This window comes from Lissotriton vulgaris, unplaced genomic scaffold (genome assembly GCF_964263255.1).
Source record: "Lissotriton vulgaris unplaced genomic scaffold, aLisVul1.2 SCAFFOLD_310, whole genome shotgun sequence".
Classification (NCBI taxonomy): domain Eukaryota; kingdom Metazoa; phylum Chordata; class Amphibia; order Caudata; family Salamandridae; genus Lissotriton; species Lissotriton vulgaris.
Genome location: NW_028254046.1, coordinates 816,946 through 837,162, shown reverse-complemented (window position 1 = coordinate 837,162; position 20,217 = coordinate 816,946). Strand labels below are relative to the sequence as shown.

General features: G+C 44.0%; 1 protein-coding gene across 1 annotated transcript in view; it reads right to left on the bottom strand.

Annotated features, from left to right (window-relative positions):
• The window catches only part of SNRK (SNF related kinase), a 147,726-nt gene that overhangs the window by 12,756 nt on the left and 114,753 nt on the right, over nt 1-20,217 (bottom strand). Inside the window, exon 6 of the mRNA XM_086951543.1 lies at nt 17,978-18,112. Coding sequence (XP_086807669.1) covers nt 17,978-18,112 — 135 coding nt within the window. The remainder of the gene's footprint in view (nt 1-17,977; nt 18,113-20,217) is intronic.

Below are 20,217 nucleotides of genomic sequence, written 5' to 3'. Positions count from 1 at the left end.
TATCACTAGGAGTTCTTACAGATAGCCAGGTATATCCGGACATTTCTGAATTAGGAGACACCTTGCTCTGATGCAAATCTGCACCCCATTAAACTGCTACAGATATAGGGGCTACATGCAAGAGCACCGCACAACCCAGCCTAACCCCTGCAGCCCCACTGGGGATGCAGACAATAATCCCTCTGCCTACCTCATCCTTACCTTGCCTGTACCGACTTCCTATCCTCCAGACTGAGTGAAGAGAAAATGTCCTTGGTACTGGAGAATAACCAGCAAAAAAGGACACTGTTCCTGGGTACAGCAGGCTGTTTCCTCATTCTGGGGACAAATCTCTTAGTTGCTGGTTTTTGGTGTGTGGAAATTGCCCAGATTCGGAGATTCTGACCCATGGTATCCCAAGAGCAAAATCCAGCAAATTTGCAATCATGGCCTTACTGTTTAGTGGCTGTCTTCCCATATCCAACCTGATCTTTTCTATTAGGGTTGATTCTCTAGCCATAAGAAAGATTTTCAGCCCAAGGTTTGTAATAGGTTTAAAGTATTAAGTATGTACACGTTTAATCATCACGGAGGTCTAGAACTCACGGTCTTCGTATGTGGGGATGGATGCCCAACTCTTTGAACAAAAATAGGCCCGCCGCTTCTTCCTTCCTCACCCAGTCCTGGGGGAGAGACCCAGCCTTCTGGAGAGGGGAGGAGGTAAAGGGGGATGGGAAATGGGAGGGAATCTAAATAGTTACCTGTAGAAGTAGTGTTTCAGCTTGAAGAAACCTCTGGATTCTCATGCTGCATAATTTCACCATCTACTGGTTGGGTCAGGAATTGTTCACTTAGTCCATTTTATTTTTTCGGCTGCAGGGCGTTGTCGACCGTTTGGTGTTCTTGGTCCTTCCCCTCTGACCTCAGATGTCTACCACGAAGCAAGTTGTTTGGTCGCTAGCAACAGATTACTTTTGGTTTTTTTGGCAGCTTTGTTTAGTTACAGCTTCCTTTAGCAACTCCTTCACTGCATTGTAATTCTTCGTTTTCCATGCTCTTAGTTTCTAGCAAGGTGGTGGAGGCACATGGGAATCCAGAAAATTCTTCAAGCTGCAAAAGTGGTCCTACAGGAAAGTAACTATTTTGTTATGCATCGTGAATCTTTTCTGGATTCACATGCTGTGCATTGATTATGTGGAGCTATTTACCTCTCCTGGGAGGCTGGGTTGAAATATGTTTGAGGTGGAAAACAGATGTTTGAGTACCTTCGGTCCAACCTGTGCCTCTTTATTTACTTGTAGGCCCAAGCAGTAATCATTTATGAAAGTATGTACAGAAGACCTGTCATGCAGCTATCAATGTTGTTGACTGGCTATGAAGGACAGTTTGGCTCGGTTTTTCCCTTATAGAAAGCACCCTTGGTGTTTGTGTTAGCGCCGTGCTCGCCGATTTGTAGCAAGTTTGGTTAGTCTACTATACATCATGGGATGGTACCTTTAGATATTGGAACTCCTCAGTCATTTGGAATGGAGGCAGCAAAGAACTGGCTTGGTCTTCCTGATGTCCATAGTTTTCTGCACATAATACACACCAGCCCCTTTTACATCCAGAGTGGGCAGAGCTCCCTCTCTGCCTGTGTTTAGGGGTTTTGAGAAAAGGCTAGTAGCTGTAGTGTTTGACTGGCATGAAAGTGAGAAATTGCCTTTGGGAGGAACTGTAGATTTGTCCTCATTATCACTCTCCTTGTGTATTTTTAAGTCTTGCGAGTGCCTGTAGCCCAGAGACCCTTTTTAAGGAGGTGACCGCTATTAGGAAGGCAGTGTTGAAGGTTAGGCGTTTGAGGTCTGTTTTGTGCACTGGCTTAAAAGGACTAGTCTAAAGTTGTGTTAGTACCAGATTTAGGTTCCATAAAGGTGCAGGCTCTGTTCTTGTTGGGGCTATCTTTTTACCCCTTTTAGGAATCTTTTGATGACCAGAACCTTGAGGAAACTTGTGCCTGTGATCTCTCTTGCTGCTTTTGTGACAATGAGTCAGCCCCTAGGTTACCCAATATAGGGTGGGTCTTTCGAAAAGTGTTGGTATTTATTTTTCCACTCTGGGGCAATAGCCTTAGCAGTGGCTAGTTTTTAAAAAAGGTCTCCCGATCTTGGTCTAAGACACTAGAAAGCATAGGCAGAAATGGTCTTTTCAACTGCATTGGTAGTAGTGGTTGTAGCTGTAGTTGTAACTGTACCCCATATGTGGCCATCGTCTTTTTTTTTAGGGTATTGTCGTCTGGTGGGGAGGCTCAGGTTGAATAGATATTCACAGCCTGCAAAAGGTAATCCATTTCTACACCCCCACCCCATATCCTCTGAGTCTCGGAGAATACACTGATCGAACTGGCCTTGCGCCTCTTCAAAGAACATTTCCTCCTCTTCTTCTGTAGCTATTGGAGGTTCCAGCTCTTTCCCTTTAGGTTCTAGGTCTGTGGTTTCAAATGGATTCTGAATTCCTTCAGGGACTTTTTGAAATCCCATTATCAGTGCCTCCCTTATGGTCTCAAAACTATGTCTTCAATTTATTGTTGAGTGCTTTTCAATGTCTAGCGTCAAAGGCTGTTTTTGGCATGAAGGATTCCCCTATCAAGGCTCTTTATCCCTCCGGCGCTCTCTATCAGTTTTCAAGGTCGAGGCCAGTTCTGATGGTGAACCGCCAAAGGGGTCTTTCGATTTCGACCCATAGAGTTACTTATGTTTTCACTTTCCTCAATCATCATTGGTTTTGGTGTCAGGGTAGCCTTCTTTTTGGACTCCAAAAGTCTTGGTTTGGTTACAGGGCATCCCTGGGATATCCAATGTGTTTCTCTGTTCCTTTCCAGAACATTTAATCGATCTCCATTTCTTCGACTCAACTCAATTTTCAAACGCTGAAGTTCTCCCCTGTGCCACCTCGGTGTCTGAAGGGATGTCTTTGACTGTGCAATGGCGTAGTGTGCCCACCTTTGGTTTTCTCTTGCTTTCAGCCCCTGGAATTCTGTGCACACAATGCAATGCTTTGTGATGTGGTTCTTCGGGAGACACAGGTTGCAGACCTTGTGTGCCTTCCTCTGGACGTACTTTTTGTGGTACTGTGGGCAAACGCTAAAGGGGATATATCCTCCATCTTCATTCTCGGTCCCACGTGGTCGATACCTTTATTCCCTCCATAAACTCACTGAAATGACAGTCTCCTTCAAAAAACTTCCGTGTCCACCCTGCGCTTCCAGACGGAATGGTGGGAAAATTACTCTGAAGATGGTAACCACCCTGGCTTCCAGGACAGGCGTCGGACACAAAATAATCGAAGTCGGCCAGTAGGATAAAAAATAAAAAAAAACTGAAGAATTCCAGACCTACCCACTAGATTGCAGAACAATGTTCAGCCTGTGAAAATAGAAAAGATTTACACTGCAAAAAGAGGTTCCTCCAGGGCCGCATGAACCATAGAAGTGAAGAACAAGTTATTTTTTTTTTAGTAAACTTCTTTTTGGGGATTGGGTTCTATCTAACTGCAGGTTCCTCCCATTCGAATCTTACCCAGGCATCACACTGGTCCTGGAAAATCTTAAGCAGTCCCTGTGCATTCTGGCAGGTGGAGTAATTTGGTGCCACACCGGAGGGGACATGGCGCTGCCTATATATGCACAACCCCAGTGCACGGTCATCAGTTTCTTTCACGACTAATTCTGCGACAAAAATGCGGAGCCATGTTAAAACCAATGTAACTGTTGACCGGATTACAGTGTCTAAAGGGATCTTTTTGGGGAAAAGCGCACAGTTCGCAGAGTGGGGAGGATAGGAGGGTCGGTGAGGAATCTGAGATTAGATAAGAGTCTCTACAAGAAAAGACATTAACAAAGTAAGTAAAATGTTCTTCTGAAAGAGACGTCTAACCACAGATTCCTCACCTTAGAAAACATAACCAAGCCAGACCTTCCCAGAGGTGAACTCGTGAACTGGCTTAGATGGACCAGACTGTGCAATGAGTAATGCATCACAAACGTATGAAGGGACACTCACTTTGAAGACTGGCAGATATCCAGATTCGGTACCCCCACATTAGTGGCTACCTTGGCCATCGTGGAATGAGCCTGTAGGCCCTCAGGGGTCACTTCTTCACCAAAGCGTAAAATATTTTTCTGTAGAGTACAATCCATCTGGAGATAGATAGTTTCTGCACAGCCTTGCCCTTCTTTGCTCCGGTGAACCAGATGAAGAGCTGACAGTCCACCCATTGACCTTTGGTGCCATAAATATAGAATGACAGGGGACATTTTGGGTCCTAACGATGGAGTCTCATCTCCTCCTTGGACGGGCGAGTTGATGCGTAGAAGGCAGGAAGAGTAACACTCTAGCTTATGTGAAAAGGGGTGATCCTTTGGAAGGAAAAAGGAACAAGTTCGAAGGACCAGTTGGTCAGGGAAGAAGTTGGTGGAGGCTGGACTGACAGAGCCTGAAGTTCACTGACCCTTCTGGACAAATTAATGGCAACCAGGAACCATGATTTCAGTGTCAAGAGCCACAGAGGTAAACTATGCCAGGGCTCAAAGGAAGAACCCATAGGGAAGTAAGGACCAAACTGAGGTGCCATTGGGACAAAACAGAAGGAGCAGGTGGCAACAAATGTTGCAACTCTTTCATAATGGGTGACTTAAATAGGGAACATTGACCTGGCAGCCACAAGAAAGCAGAGCTGGCCAACAATCTTTAACAGTGCCAGGAGCAAAGCCTTACCAGGCTAAGGAACAAAAGCCACAAAACCTCAGCAAGAGGTGCAGAAGGGGGGGTTCAAAAGGTGTGAGCCAAGCCACAAAATTATCCCAATGGCAGATGTAGATAGCTTTAGTGAAAGACGTCTGGCTGTCAGGATGGCATCAGAATTCATGGGAGAGAGATCAAAAACTCTCAACGGTAGCCAATCTCCTTGCATGAAGGTAGAGAGCACGCAGGTTTGGGTGCAGGACTCTGCACTGCTGCTGCAACAGGAGATTTTCCTGAAGGGGCAGCTTGCCTGGAGGACAGATGCTCATGCTCAGGAGCTCGGATACCATACTCTATGTGCTCAATACAGAGCTACTAGGATGACTTGAGCCTGGTCAGTCCTGATCGTCTTGAGAACCTGGAACAGGAGTGCTATCGTACGAAAGGGTGTCCCAAGTCTTACTCGAGGCAGAACACCTCTCCAAGCAAGCTTCAGAAACTCCAGCCTGCAGAACTGCTTACATTGCATGTTTATGGCACTGTTAAATAGATCTAACCAAGGTACTCCTCATTCTCAGAAGGGACCTTGCATCACTTCCAGATATAGATGCCGATTGGATGAAACATCAGAATCATAGGCTGAATACTTTGCACTTGCAGCGCCGGAGAATAAGCGCGGAACTACGCTGTGTCCAGAATGGCTCAGAAGAGAGCACCTGAGAAGGCGACAGGTGTGACTTAGCATGCTGACCGTGGACCAAAGCGAATGGAGAAGATTCACCGTAGTCTGCAGGTGGGTGACCACTGCTTGGGGAGAGTCGTCCTTCAACAGCCATTTGTCGGGGCAGGGGAACAATGGCACCCTTAACCTCTGCAGATGGGCTACAACCACTGCCATCACTTTGGTGAAAGCCCGAGGGGCGCTGGTGAGGCCAAATAGGAGCACAACAAATAAAAAATGCGCATGACCCACCACGAACTATACGTAACTCCTGTTGGCTGGAAGGATGGGGATCTGGAACTACAGGTCCTGCAGGTCCTGCAGGTCCAGCACTACAATCCAGTCTCCAGAATACAGGGCAAATATGACCTGAAGCAATGTGAGCATCTTTTCAGAATTAGCTGGAAGCGCATAGGTCTAGAATAGGACTGAGGCCTTCATCCATCTCCGGCACGCAGAAGTAGTTAAAATAACAATTCCCTACCTCTGGTGCAGGAAACCTATTGATGGCTCCTTTAGCCAAAAGAGTCTGCACTTCCAACCAAAACAAAAAAAGGTAGTCCTCCATCAGCTGTTCTTGGGATGGAGGGGTTTCAAAAAATGATAGTGCATACCCCTTCTGAATGATCTGAAGCACCCAAATGTTGGATGTAATCGGCTACTATTGGGGCAGTTGGTGACTGATTCTTCTGCAAATGGGATGGATGTGGATGGAGGGTATGCTTATGGGGCTTTGATGCTGCGGCAGATGGAGGAGTGGGGGACTATACAGTGACTCCTGTGTTGTTTTAGGGCTCTACATCCTGTCCTCAAAAGGACTGGGCAGTCTGCTTGAGTGGGTGTGGCTGGTACATCGGCTGCCCAAAGTTTCCCCTTCGAGGTCGACGGTAGAGGCGAGAGAACTGCTGTTATGGGTGAGATGAGAGGGAAAGGCCAAGGGAATGGGAGTGACCCTTTTCTTGCGAAAGCACCCAAGGTATGCATCGGCCTGATCGCCAAATAGACGGGAGCCATCGAAGGGCATGTCAAACAAAGACTGTACATCCCCCGAGAACCAAGTGTACCTCAACCAGTCGTGGAAATGTAGTGCCACTGCAGAAGTCATGGCTCTAACCAGTGAGTCAGTGGTGTCCAATCCACACCAGATGGCGAACTTCGCTTCATTCCTGCTGTCAATCAGAGGTTTGCTAAGGATAGTATATCCTTCCTCTGGCAATATGGGAAGCAGCTACGCAAACGAATTCCACAAAGCATAAGAATATCAATACAAAGACACCTCTGTAACTCCCAACTGGGAAAAAATTAAGACAACAATTTGGGGTGTAATTATCAGTTTAGTCACTGTTATAGCAACGGAGACACAAATCCTATAAAACAGCCTCGCTGTGAAACAAAGTCGCAAAAGCTTTGAACAAGACCGACACCTTGCACAACAAAAGGATTGTAATTGGCTAAGTTAAGGGAAGGGGTAAACACACAGTCCACTGGGGCAAACAGTATACGAGAAAGGGCACAAAATTGGCCCCCTCTTCGTTAAATTATGCCATAAGCAAAGCAAAACACAGACAGAGTTGAAAGGCCGGACTGCCCTTCGATGATCCATGAACATGACCAATAAGCAAACTTCTGAAACGTCTTTCAAACCATATATGCCAAAGTAAACAAAGATATTAAAACGTATCTAGATGCATGTTACTTGCCGAGCCATCCCTGTCTGAGCAGTTTAGGGAATAGCCAGAGAGGTCCACAGATGGCATTAAAGTCTAAAGCACCTAGAAAACCATGCTTTTAAAAAAGAAAAAAAAAGAAGAACCCAGATGGTCTCCTCACAACTTTTATAAATGTTCCCTTTCAGAGTTAAGCCGAATGCGCTGTTTAATACCTTTAGACGAGCCATGTGCCAAATCTCTAGCTCTTGTGAGGCACCATCATACTCACACCCAAACACAAGAAGAATCCACACGAGTGTATCTTTTGTATACCAATTGTGCTCCTAAACAGACACCAAAAGTTTCATTAAAATAGGAACAAAGAAGCTGGAGTATGATCACGCAGATTAGATTGGATTTATTATACCAAGGCATGGCATCGATGTTAGGCCACTTGCTCATGTGGTGGAGAGGATAGAAAAAAAGGCCGAACTGCTGTCTTCTAATGTAGGAAAGGAGTTTGACCGGATGAGCAGAGGGTTCTCGAAAGCAGTCCATGGTAAGATAGGTCTAGGGGAGAAGTGGATGTCAGGAAGGAGCCTACCAGGCCACAAAGCCTCTGTAAACAGCTTTATGAAGGTCACTTCTAATTAACATACCTACAACAGAAATCCATGTGAAAATGACTGACAGAGAAGGGAGGACAGCCTGGATCTTAAATACCCAATGGTCCCTAGGGATAGTCACTTTGCTAGTGCACTGGACTCAATACATCTATGTAGAGGAATTTACCAGAGGGAGAACCTTAAAACCTTTAAAGTAACAGTGTCTTTATATGTGATGGCTTCCTGAGGCACAATGCCAGCACTGGTTATTTGGTTGCAGGTGAGAAGAGGGGAGTAGGCAGCGGAGGGGAGTAGGCAGCGGAGGGGAGTAGGCAGCGGTGGGGATGGCTGGGGTCTGCTTTCCCTTGTTTGGGGACTTCCTTGATCCTAGCGGAATATTTGCTTCCACAATTTGACCTATTTTAACAGCAGGCTACATGTGCCTTTCGCAATAAATCAAGAGAAAATGGCAATGGTTGCGTTCTATAGCCATAAGACAGTACTCCAGCAACAGTTTAATACGTTTATAAGTGTCTACCATCTACATTACATTTAATCACCAACTCTGGTGACAGTCTGACTCAATAGACGGTTTGCTTTGTTTGAATGCCTCATTTGTTGGCCTCGATTCTTTTTATTGCTAAAGCAATTGTATTCCATTTTAAAATGTTACATTTATGGCACAGGCAATTATGATCCTAGGTTACAAAAGGCATTTGGAAAAGACACAAAAGGTGGAAAAATTCGTTTCATTTTTTTTTATTCATCAGTTCTAATGAAATATTGTTAGAACACACTAAACCAGTGACAGGAAGCCTTGCTAAAACTGCAATGACTGCACATCTTCAGCAATACACCACACACGGCCATGTAACCCCAGGCCCTTATGTTTGTCACATGGATTTATATCCTGACACAAAAGGCAAACAACGTTTTTTATATCCAGCAATTTTTTAAAGACTGAACTGGTTACTCCTAATAAACTCTACGAGGAGATTTTCTAGTATCAAAGACATTTCAAATATGTATTGCCCCCTTCTATAGTGAAGTAGAAACTATTCATAATTCTCAATCATGCTTCATCCACCAGCAGAGAACAGTCCCCAACATAAGCAAGTAATTGGCAACTGCAGATCCATTCCAGCCCTTCACTACCAAATATCTAGCGGCAGCACGAAAATCCTTATTGCAACCATTTATCAAAAACAATAATCTTCTGGACAAAGTCCACATGGCACACAATAAGTCACAAGGGCAATCCTCAATGGCCTCCAGAAGATACTGATGGCACTGAGCAAACGTGCTGATCCTTCATATTTGCAGTCTTCAATACTGTTGACCATACATTCTCATAGACACATGGTTCAAGAGCACTATCTTTCTGTGTACAAATTCCTTCAAAGTGGATAGACAGCAGATTGTATCACTACCAATGTACTGCTCTCCAGCCACAAACCGATATCTGGGTGTTATGTTGAATTATTTTTTTTTTAAGCTTCGGCGCAATACCACAGTTTTGTCCTATACACACAATGGCAACCCTCCAAGTGTGATATTCGGGTGGTGTGTGTCATAGAAGGGACGTTGCGCCCACATTTTTGGTTCAAAGGGTTTTTTTCCCTTCCACACTACCCCCTTCACTCCTCACAGTGTGGAGCTTGTGTCACCAGAGTCACGCTGCACGAATTGAGCATTGAGTCACTATGTTGTATTTGACTTGAACTGTTCTTTCTGTTTTATATTTTTCCCTCCTACCTCTAGGTCGCCTAAATAGAGCAGGACCCCTTGGCCCTCTTGTCCTCCGACCCAGTGAGGTTGTATTCTCTTTCTTCATAGAGATTGAGTATTGAGTCCACATTTTGTTTCTGTTTTTGTTTTTGTGTAGTACTTTTTTGAGGTCCTGACGAATCACCTCTTGGCGAGAAACATGTTGACCACACTAGGGGGTTGAGTTATTGTTCTGTATACCTTTACGGTCTCTAAACTCCCCTCCCACCCCTTTTAACTAAGGAATCAGCCACGTTATTAAAGTTGAAAGTGGACTGCTTACCTTTTTTATTACTTTCACTCACTATTACACTGACTACACCCTTCTTCATCCTCACCTACACCAACCATCGGCAAGGAACAAAAGAACCCCGCCAAAAGAGTACCTTTGGGGACTCCGTCAGACATTGCAGCGCCGGTCTGACGAGGGGCAGTGAGTCGATGATGACACCGGACACCCTCCAGTAAGGGTGTGTTTCACGCCTATTACTTTGGGTGTGTGAGGCTCTCCAAGTTCCGACTAGGGAACCCTTTAGTGATATCCACGGTATTGACAATACCTACTCCTTGCTCCACACTGTTACACGCTCCCTGGGGAACTTTGTACTCTGCTGTTAGCTGTTATGTTGAATTAGTCATAAAGTTGGTTATTTCACTAGCATCAAACATTTTTTACTTATCCCAAAGTCAATCAGCTTCTAGTGAAACCCTATCAGCCCATCTTCTGTGAACGAAGGTCTTTTACTGGCAGCGTAGAAGATGGAGATTAGATCACAACTTCCTAAAATTATAACCAGCCTAGGCAGAGATCTTGTTGAAAGGAAATTTTCCTTCATCATTGTCAATTCAAACGTGGCTATTCAGACTACAATGCTATTGATTAAGATTAAATTAACCATAGTTCTAAAACTTTCCAAGTTGGTCCATTCATCTATTTACGATCTCAATCTGAAAAGAATTCTCATCTACCTGCCCTTTACACAGTGCCAGAGCAACAATGGCCTCGATCCTCAAGAGAATAGAGCTTACCTGGGATTCCCTTCCTATTGGATACAAAAACTTCAGCAACGTCTAACTGCAGCAGTCTGAAGACTATGCCATCTTAAGAAAACAGCAGGTGACTCCTCACGTCAGGGTTCTATGTTGGCTGTCAATCACATAAGCATTATATTAAAATCTTTGTGCATTGTGCATCAGGCTTTCTAACGGATTTCACTCTTATAGAACTCTACCCATTAACCTTGCATCTGCTTCAAGTCAACAAGGCGCAGCTAAGGAGCCCTCCAAGATGTTTTAGTTTGGGCCTTGCAGTTCTGAAATTTCCTTCCCTAGACATTTCAAGATTACCACTCCCTTTTGTACTTTCTACTTCTCCTTAGACTAATGGTCTGAGTCACTCTGGCTGCTCTAATCAAGTGCCAAGAGGCCACAATAGGAGTGGTAGCGGAGCTTGACAAAAGAATACTTAACACAACAATTTGTATTTTATGCATAGGAATTCAATTAAGCGATGTTTTATCCCAAGCAAATCAGGTTCGTTTTTTAATTAGGCAATAAAGTAGCTTTACATTTACAATAGTGTTACATGGCTAACAGCAGATGTTGAAAACCTATATAAATGTACTTGAAGCTACCGGTCCTGGAAAAAGTTATAACAAGGAAGCAAATGTAAAACACGCTGTTTAAAAGTACAGAGGTTAATTTCCAAGCAGTGCTAATGAGTTTGAAGTGGGGGTTTTCTTCAGTTCCCTAAACGACCCGATTGTAATTTGTTATTAATGAGGTGTCCTTTTCCTCCCTCAAAAGTTCTAACTTGTCAATTTCCAATACCATAGGTTTTTATTCATCAAATGTTTAATCAGGATTCCAGGGAATTACTTTGTAGGCTCTCATCAATGAGCAAAATGTTATCTGAAACGGGTCGAAAACGGGTATTTCTTTGACAGAAAATATTCGCTAAAGAGGGTAGTTGAGAAATATAGGCAAAACATCACCACGCTCCAGTGTGGCCTATTTCAATAACAGTATCCCTTCAGCTAAACAGGAATTGGCCTAAGGAAAATAGTAGTTTGGTTATTTTAAGATTTAAGAGGGTTGAACAGTACTAACGTTAGTTATGGGTGGGATGTGCAGGTATGCTGGCAGAAGTGGAGCCGTAACTGACAAACAAAGGGGGTGAAATAGATCACTATTTTCTCTTGCTTAAGAATAAAGGGCCCAGGATTTATTTATTTAAATATTAGGTTCAGTATGTGCTGACACACACTGCAAAAAAAACTGAACAGTTCTGATAAGGAGGTTGTGTATTGTGGAGCATATTCGAGTTTCTCGTACATATTTGTTGAGAGAAGAAAACAGTGACGTCTACCTGTGCATAGACACACCAAGTGCAATGCTGCTCTACACAGTTTAGGGCTGTGCATAAATGGGACTGATAGCATAGCTCCTACCAAGCTTCTTATAAAACAAGCATTTGTAATACAATGGTCTCGCATTTAAGAGAGTTTGAGCTATTGGCAATGTAAATAAAAATGCCTTTTATTTATGGGCTGTTTTTATACAATATAAATAAAAGGCATTGTCATTTACAATGCCAGTAGCTTAAACTCTCTCAAATGCAAGACCTAGTGCATTGCAAATGCGTATGGCACCGTGCTATACTTTTTATTTGAAAGCATTTGGAGAGAGCGTGTCCAGCCTGCAACAGCAGGCAGGACAAAGTTATTTGAGAAAATAGTGCTCGAAAGGCTGTAATTAAAGCAATGCCTACCGAGTAACAACACACATAACAGGGGGTGTTGCCATAGGAGGTTAAAAAATTAGACAAGGAGGTACTAAGGAGGGACTACTAAGCCTATTGACCAATGGTCAGCCATAGGTTACAGAGGACAATGACAAGCCAATGAAAAATATGGTCGGAGCCTCAAGTCCCTACCTGAATACAGCATGCCTCTCGGAGCAGCGTATATGCTGCCCAGCCAGGCTCGACATAAAAAAACACTCCTACGTGTGTCTCTAAAGTGTTGAGGTGGGAGAAGAGAGAGAGAGAGAGTGTGCAAAAAGAGAGACAAACACACAAAGAAGGAAAAGATGATCATATTACAATTCAACTGTCTAAACCCACAATTTAGGTTTTACAGAAGCAAATATTGTATTTTCTAGCCAGTGAGGCAGAGACGAGTTTTAAAAGAATGTCTCACCCAAAATGGAGGCTAGTTACCCTGCTTAAGGCAGCCCATACAACAAATCCTTATGCTGATCTGGAGGCAAAGAAACAAACCAAGAAAATACCCGATCTTGGAATACAGCTTCTCAACACGCCTGCCTAGACTACAGTTTCTATCAAATCTTCAAATGCTTTTTGAGCATTTACTGCTCGAGCGCATGGGAGACCCCCTGCTCATTGGAATATAGAGCAAAGGCATCCACCCTGCTACTGGGTGCATGTACTTCAGGATCACGAAGAACAAGGCTGAAAGTAATTATGGACTAGACTTGGATCTTGCTGGCACACGTGTTGCTGCACTGACAAGAATATAACAAACCTGATGGGCACTTTGGTCTAAAGAATGCTCCTGCCACCTTCCAAAGGTTGGCAAATCAAGTCATTGCTTGGTTGGAAGGCTTTAGTGCAGCTTATCTGGATGATTTTGCTGCATTTAGCCCTTCCTGGCAGGATCACCTGGTCCACCTGTGGAAGGTTTTACAGGCCCTGCAAGCTGCAGGCCTAACTATTCAAGGCATCCAAGTGCCAGATAGGGCAGGGAACTGTTGTGTACTTAGGCCACCTTGTAGGTGGACGACAAGTCCAACCACTTCAACCCCAAATCCAGACAATCCTAGATTGGGAAACTCCAACAATAAAAGACCCAAGTCAGGCCATTCCTCTAAAATAGAGTCGGATTATACAAGCGAGAAGGTAACTTGGACTGGAAGAGATACATTTTCTATTTTTTTCTGCAATGGTAACAGCAAGAGAGAAAGATGTTCAAGCAGAATCTTTTAACAGGTAATTCCTAAGGAAACAGAAACTCAGGCCTCCCACACAATGAACTGAAAATGACAGCACGTTGTAAGATCTCTTCAGGACTCAGAACCAAGCTAGCCTTGGTTAGCTGGCTCAAGATCTTATGCATCACAACACTACCAGGTGACGGGTGGATATTCATGGCTGCTGCTATGGCTGAAGAGAACAGTGCTGCCTTAAAAAACAAAAACAAAAAAAATTCAGGATCTTTAGCCCAACTGGCTAGGTGGAACCCAAATAGCAAGACAGAGTGATAACTTGGTGCCAGGAGCAAGCACTCTAAACACACCCTTTTCCAATAGTCTGCCAACCGGATTGCTGAATCAAACAAATTTAGTAGGCCACATGTTCAAGCATGACTTCACAATATTTAGGCTTTTCTAGACAACTGAGTCACATCCCTGGCAATATACTGCGAGTGCTGTTTGGGCTTGGGACTGGCATTCTCCAGTAACATTCATAACTCCTGCCAGACAACTGAGATTAGCCTCTGCTAAATTTGCCAAAACACACCAGGAGCATTCGTAGTATTAGAAGTGTAAAGGGATCGCAGAGTGCTCTCTAGACCTGTGAGAGTCTGATTCTGAATTTAGGTCAAATCAACACTTGAGAGCAAAGTTAGGATGCCTCCGCTTTGGAAATGTACTGATGAGGACAGTGCAATGACACTTAGCAAGCAAGAGTACAGCGATGGTGAGCACTTAACACAGAGGTCTTGCTTCACTGTTTGTGCAGCCTTTGAAATCATAGCTGGCTTACTCTATTTCCAGTGAGGGTTTCGACTATGGTGTCTATCGTCTGAAAGCAGTGCGCCATCAAAGGATCAAGGCTTTCTGAACTGAAGCTGAAAGGGAATGTCATAGAGCAGAGGTAGGAAAATAAACTGGATGGACCCAGGCACACCAAAGAGAAGTGCCGATAAGCGAAGAAGCAACTGCAGATTGGAACCAGTAGCATTTGCAGGAGACCTGGGAGCTAGGGAAAGAAGAAATCAGACAGAACATTTTAGAAGCTGAAAAAAGAAAGGGTGCTAAAGCACAGTTGAAATACCAAACGATGAATGAAGAACTTGGAGTTTGATAGAACACATGAAGCCCAATCAATGCGCTACAAAAAATAGAGAACGGAAACTGGCAGGCAAGCTCCTTGTGAACCCAGGTGTACAGGCAAGCTGACCTTCACTAGCACCAGGCTGAAGGTGTACTTTATAGCAAAGAAACCTTACATGTAGGATTTAGTCTTGCCTAATAAAAAGAACAAACTATTGTGCCACATTAGGAAGGACTATGGGGATCTGTACGAACGTAGGCTCTGTTTTCAGGTTACCCCCACTTTTTGCTTTGTGTCAGTGTGTGCTCGACCTAGTCTGCTGGGATCCAGCTCATCAGGACCCCAGAAACTGCTTTCTCCCCGTAATTTACAATGGCAAGAACTTTAGGACCTCCACAATTGGCTACTGGTGTACCATTTTAAGTACCTAGTATATGGTATGAAGGTACTCCATAGGTACACCAGGGGTCTCCCCTGGGCTGCAGCATGCATTATGCCACCCATGGAAATCCACTTAAACTGTAACTACAGGCTGCCATTGTAGTCTGTGTGAGTTGGTGCTTGCACCTCTCACAACAGATAGAAGTTTCCTTATATCCAAGGTCACTTCACTTCAAACCTATAAGTCACCCCCTATGGCAGTATCTTCAGGGGGTTCCTTACGGTACCTCCCCCTCCATACTCCAGGTAAGAGTCTATCAGGGTCTGCCGGCACGCTAGTGCTGCTGCCGACCACAGACACAATTCTGCGCTCCTGCTGCTGAGCTCGGGCAGCTGAAGGTAGAACAATAGGTTTCCATCATTGCATACTCCAGTTTGAGCCAGTTTAGGAAGACCATGGCTCCTGCTTCGGTGTGAAACTGGACAAAGGACCCTCTGTCCATACCCTCCTCTGGGAGAGACACCCCCTCCCCCGCCAGAGTTGTTCTAAACCTTTCCTTAGGGTACTTATATGGCCTTAGCTACGGGTGGGTCCCTAGTGGGACAAGACTCAACCCTGAAACTACACTGCTCTTCGACCGTCTGGACACTGGGGGGTTCCTTAGGGACACTTGGACTTCGTTGGACTGTGTCGGAACCGAGATTGCACTAAGGAAGACTCCTACTGCTCCTGGTCTCGCTGTTTTTAAAGTCTTCTTCATCGTTGTCTGTGCGTCTGCCAGGTTCTTCAACAGACATGTGGGCATCAAGGACACCAGAAGAAATCTCCCTTAGAGTGAAGGAGTTACTCCCCTGCATCTGCAGGCACTGCAACAAAGCAGACTGGTCTGCTGCTCCATCGTCCTACGGACTTCCCGAGGCTCAGCAACACAGTTGGTGGTTCTACTACTCCCATGGCTGAACGGTCCTCTGCAATTTTGACACCAGTGTTCTTCATCGGAACCACTAGGACCAAACCCCGGTGCACAGCGTCAACTTACCGTAGCCAAGGCTTGTTGGCTATGCACCCCAGAGATCTCCACATTACAAGAAGCTCCAGCCTTCAGCATCTCTTCCCTCAAAGATCAGCATCCTCTGCACTGTGGGCCTTCATCCTCGGTGAGCTGCTAGGGGTACCTCTTGCATCTCATGTGCCTTCGGCCTGCGGGTTCTCCTGAGGTTCTTTTACTGCTTCAGTGGGTCCCCCTGCTTGCTCTGGCCTGCTCTGACTCTCCTGCTATTGGCGAGTCCCTTGGACCTTGCTGGTCCAAACATTGCTCCTTCTTCGTCCTCCATGGCAGTTGTGGCTTGTTGGGGTTTACGCCGGACACCGACCACGTAGTTACCGACGTGGGAGAGCTGCTGTATGGTTCCTGGTCTTCCTCAGTGTCGCTTGGTCCTCTGGGCATTGGGTCTTCGTGCCTCCTGGTTCACCTCAGAGTGGCATAGACTCTGTCCCCTCTGCTTGCAGGTGCTTCACTTCCAGAATCCACCCTTGGATTCCACTAGACTCCTTTGCGAAGTTCTACAAATGCATTTTCTACAAAGTCTTCCATTGTCGTCTACCGCAGGTTTTGACATCTCTTTACCCCTATGCACCAGGCTTCCGAGGGCACCCACCTCTGGTTCTCCGGGTGGCTCTGCAACCTTCCGTCCTCCAAAAGCAATACTTTGGTGGTTCTCTGGGAAGGGTCCTTTTTCTTCAAACGTGCAACCATGACTTCTCCATTAACTTCCACTAGGCATGCAGCTGTGTTTCCATTCTGCACACAGCCTCCTCGGGGTTCCTGGGTACTTACCTTGGGTAATTCCTTGTGTCCCTGGCTCCTCTAGGTCTTCTGGTCCAAGTCCTGTTCTCCTTTACAGTTTGTATTCCACTTTCTTAATATATGGTTTGGTCTTCCCCTGGAGACCACTGTATTTTGTGCTACTTACCTGATTGCTTTTGAAATATTATTGTGTATTGTGCTGATATCTCTGGGTAGGAGATATACCAATGTGATATTGAAATTGTGTTGTAATAAATAAGACTTGTTTTTGCTAAACATTGTGTGGTTTCTTTTTTTCTAACTTACATTACAAATTAGACTGGTAAAACAAGCTGCTTAACGCTCCTTCAAGAAAGGCCTGAAGGCTGCTCTCCACAGCTACCACTTTGAGAGCTTTCTACGGCTATCAAAGACCACTAAAATAACCTGGATTAGTACGAGGTGCACCACTTGAAAAGGTGTGCACAATATACTAAGCCAACATTCTAAAGGAACATTAAGCATAATTGGAACCTCAATCTTTTTTATGTAGGGGGAAAACTATACTCTTAGAATGAGGCTATGATGGGGGTAAATATTCTGTAAAACTGAACATTACATCAAAGTGAGAATATTTGGCAGTGGTGATACAGTCTTAATGTGTGATGAGGAGAGGCTAAGTGCAATGTTAATTGAAAACGAGGGTTGGGTCGTGGAGGTCACTGGGGATTGACCTCATTCATACAATATGAGTAATAACACCTTATGTGTAAGCTTTCTTGTACTGCTATGGTTGACACCAGGTTCTTGCTAACAGTATTCATAGGTAAAATTCAAAGAATGCAATTAATCAACACATAAGGCAATGAGGTTTTTCATTGTGTGAAAGAATACGTGGGGGAGTTTGCATAAGATTGGCCAAAGAACGGTGGTGTTAGATTCTAGATTTTTTTCTACTGTATGGGTCGAAACACACCTCTGCTTTTCAGCTCTGCCAGACAGCAGATCCAGTTAAGGAAATACATGGCAGCAAGGTTCACTAGTAAGAGTTCCCAATTTAATTTAGATAACAGCAGAAGTAACCTTTAAATGGGGCCAGCTATTTATATACTGAAAGAAAACAAATATTAGTATGATATGGTCATAAACTTAAACAAGCAAATGCTTACAAAATATTAAATCATAGGATGATGTTAAAACAATTAGTTGTTGAGGAAGGATGCAATACAATAACAGCCATGTCACAAATACAAGGAGTCAATGACAACCACTTAAGAGGGATTCTATTACCTGAACTGAGCCTTGATGTTGCTGGGACTGGCTGATCTAGTTTGTGTTTCTTTCTCTTGTTTTTCTCGCAGGATTCTTTCAGCAAGCAAGAAGTAAGTAGCTGTGATGTGATTATATTTGTTGGTTTCCAAGGCCCTTCAAGAAAGAAAGTTATGTTAATAAAAAAACAAACCATAACATCTATTTTTTTCTCACTTCTCAACAGTAAATATTGTTTGTCGTGTTGATACAGTCTCAAGTTAGGCAATGGAAGAAGGGTTCAGATGTTTACAGCTGCAATTCTCACACACGGCTACCTGGAGAAAAGAACCCGCCTACAAGTCAGACAATGTCATTTTTCTCACCTAGGAAAACTGCCCAAGCGATCAGCAACAGAATCCGGAAGGAAGATGGTGGGTATAAGGTGGTGGCAGAGGAAGAATGGCTGATAAATGCTGGTCTTTGGGCAAAAAAGCGAGGCTAGGAATCAGCAGACTTTGCTAATGACAAATGCAACCGCTGCATCTACTGACGAACATCTCAGTAATATCAGTGCATGTGCACATTTCCAAAGGAATTTGAATTTGAATTTAAAATACTTATAGAGCGCTGCGTTCACCATACGGTTTCTTGGCGCTATGGAGGCAACATTAGCAGAGGAGAGGCAATAGATACTAGTACAATGAGAGGGAGCAATGAGGACAATTTACAACGGGAAGGCCTGTTTGAATAAGAAGGTTTTGAGGCCTTTACGGAAGAGAGAGTAGTGCTTGGCCGACCGTAAGTGGTCAGGGAGGGAATTCCAAAAAGTGGGTGCCAAAAATGAGAAGTTGGCCCCTCCCCACTTTTTGCGCTTGTAACGGGGTACATCTGAAAATTAACAGTTATCGGTTCTATATATCTATCAATTTAAACAACCTCTGGATTACCAGGAAGGACTCTAAATAAACAAATTCAAGGAGAAAATTGGACAATGACAAAGGACTTATTTTTAGATTAGTATGTAGTTAAGGTGCATAGGTACAAGATGTATAGAGAGAATCTTTGAAGTTTCATCTAACATTTTTGGGACACTGAATTGCCCATAACATAAAAATCACATAATCATCCAAGTTATTTATTTTTCGCATTCTAACTTGTGTCTAACTTTAACAGCTCACGGTTAACGCTCGAAATTGCTGCCTGAAATCGCTTTAGCTTCTCTGAAAGGCATGAATAAGCAATCATGGCAGAGAGAACAATAAATCATCATAGGCAAGTGCTTGCAGGTCCAACATACGAGCACCTTATAAATATTAATTAATATCAAACAGGCATGCAGTTCCTTCGGACACAGTCAAATGAGGAGAATTTGTGACTGGTTAGTATACTATACACAGGATGGGACAAGAGTCCGCTCCTTTTGGAACTGGGGCCAAAACACACCCAACTGGGTGTCATGATTCATCATTGGGCTTGCTCCTTGTCGGGCCGGCACTACAATGCCCAATGGGGCACCAGTAAAGGGGCTCTTTTTCGGACAACTTTTATTCCAAAGCCGTAATGTGAAGTGAGGGTTTTAGGGCCGCGAGGTGTAGATGAATGTGGTGATGTGCAAAGTGCGTGGGGTAGTGTAATAAAATAGACTAAGTAGTACTCTAAAGCAAATGTGAATACACGAGTCTGCTTGTCTAGTTAAAAACAGTAAAGGATAACCTCTGAGACAATGTTTCAGGAAAATGAACGACCAAAACAGTAAAAACCACCTAACAAGGTAAATTGGTAAAAAAAATAAAATATATATATATATATATATATATGTAAATAGCAGTAAAAGGAAACAGTAGACAAGAAAAACCATGCTGTAGGGTTCAGGCCTAATCACAACTTCAAATAATGATATCCCCATAATTGCTGGAGACACGACCATAAGGCATAAAGTAAAGAGGAAAATCCACTGTTTCTTTGGGGTTTAAAAGGAGAAGAATTTAGGCTGCCATGATGTCGGGATGTTCACTGAAGTCAGGCTCATTACAATTCCAGTTCTGGAATGCTTTTCTGCATGCCGACGCTCAAAGATATGTTCTGGTCAGCTGGGAGGTGATTCTTGTAGCTGCAGCTCACTCCTGCGTCATCAACCAGATGGGACTTGCCCTTTGTTGTCCTACCTAGCCATATACCGAAAAGAGGGTGGAAATCCATTACTTGTAACAACAGTTTTGTATTTTGAGGCTCTTTTGGTTTTAGGTACTGTGCATTATTTAAACTTGTACTCGGTGGTT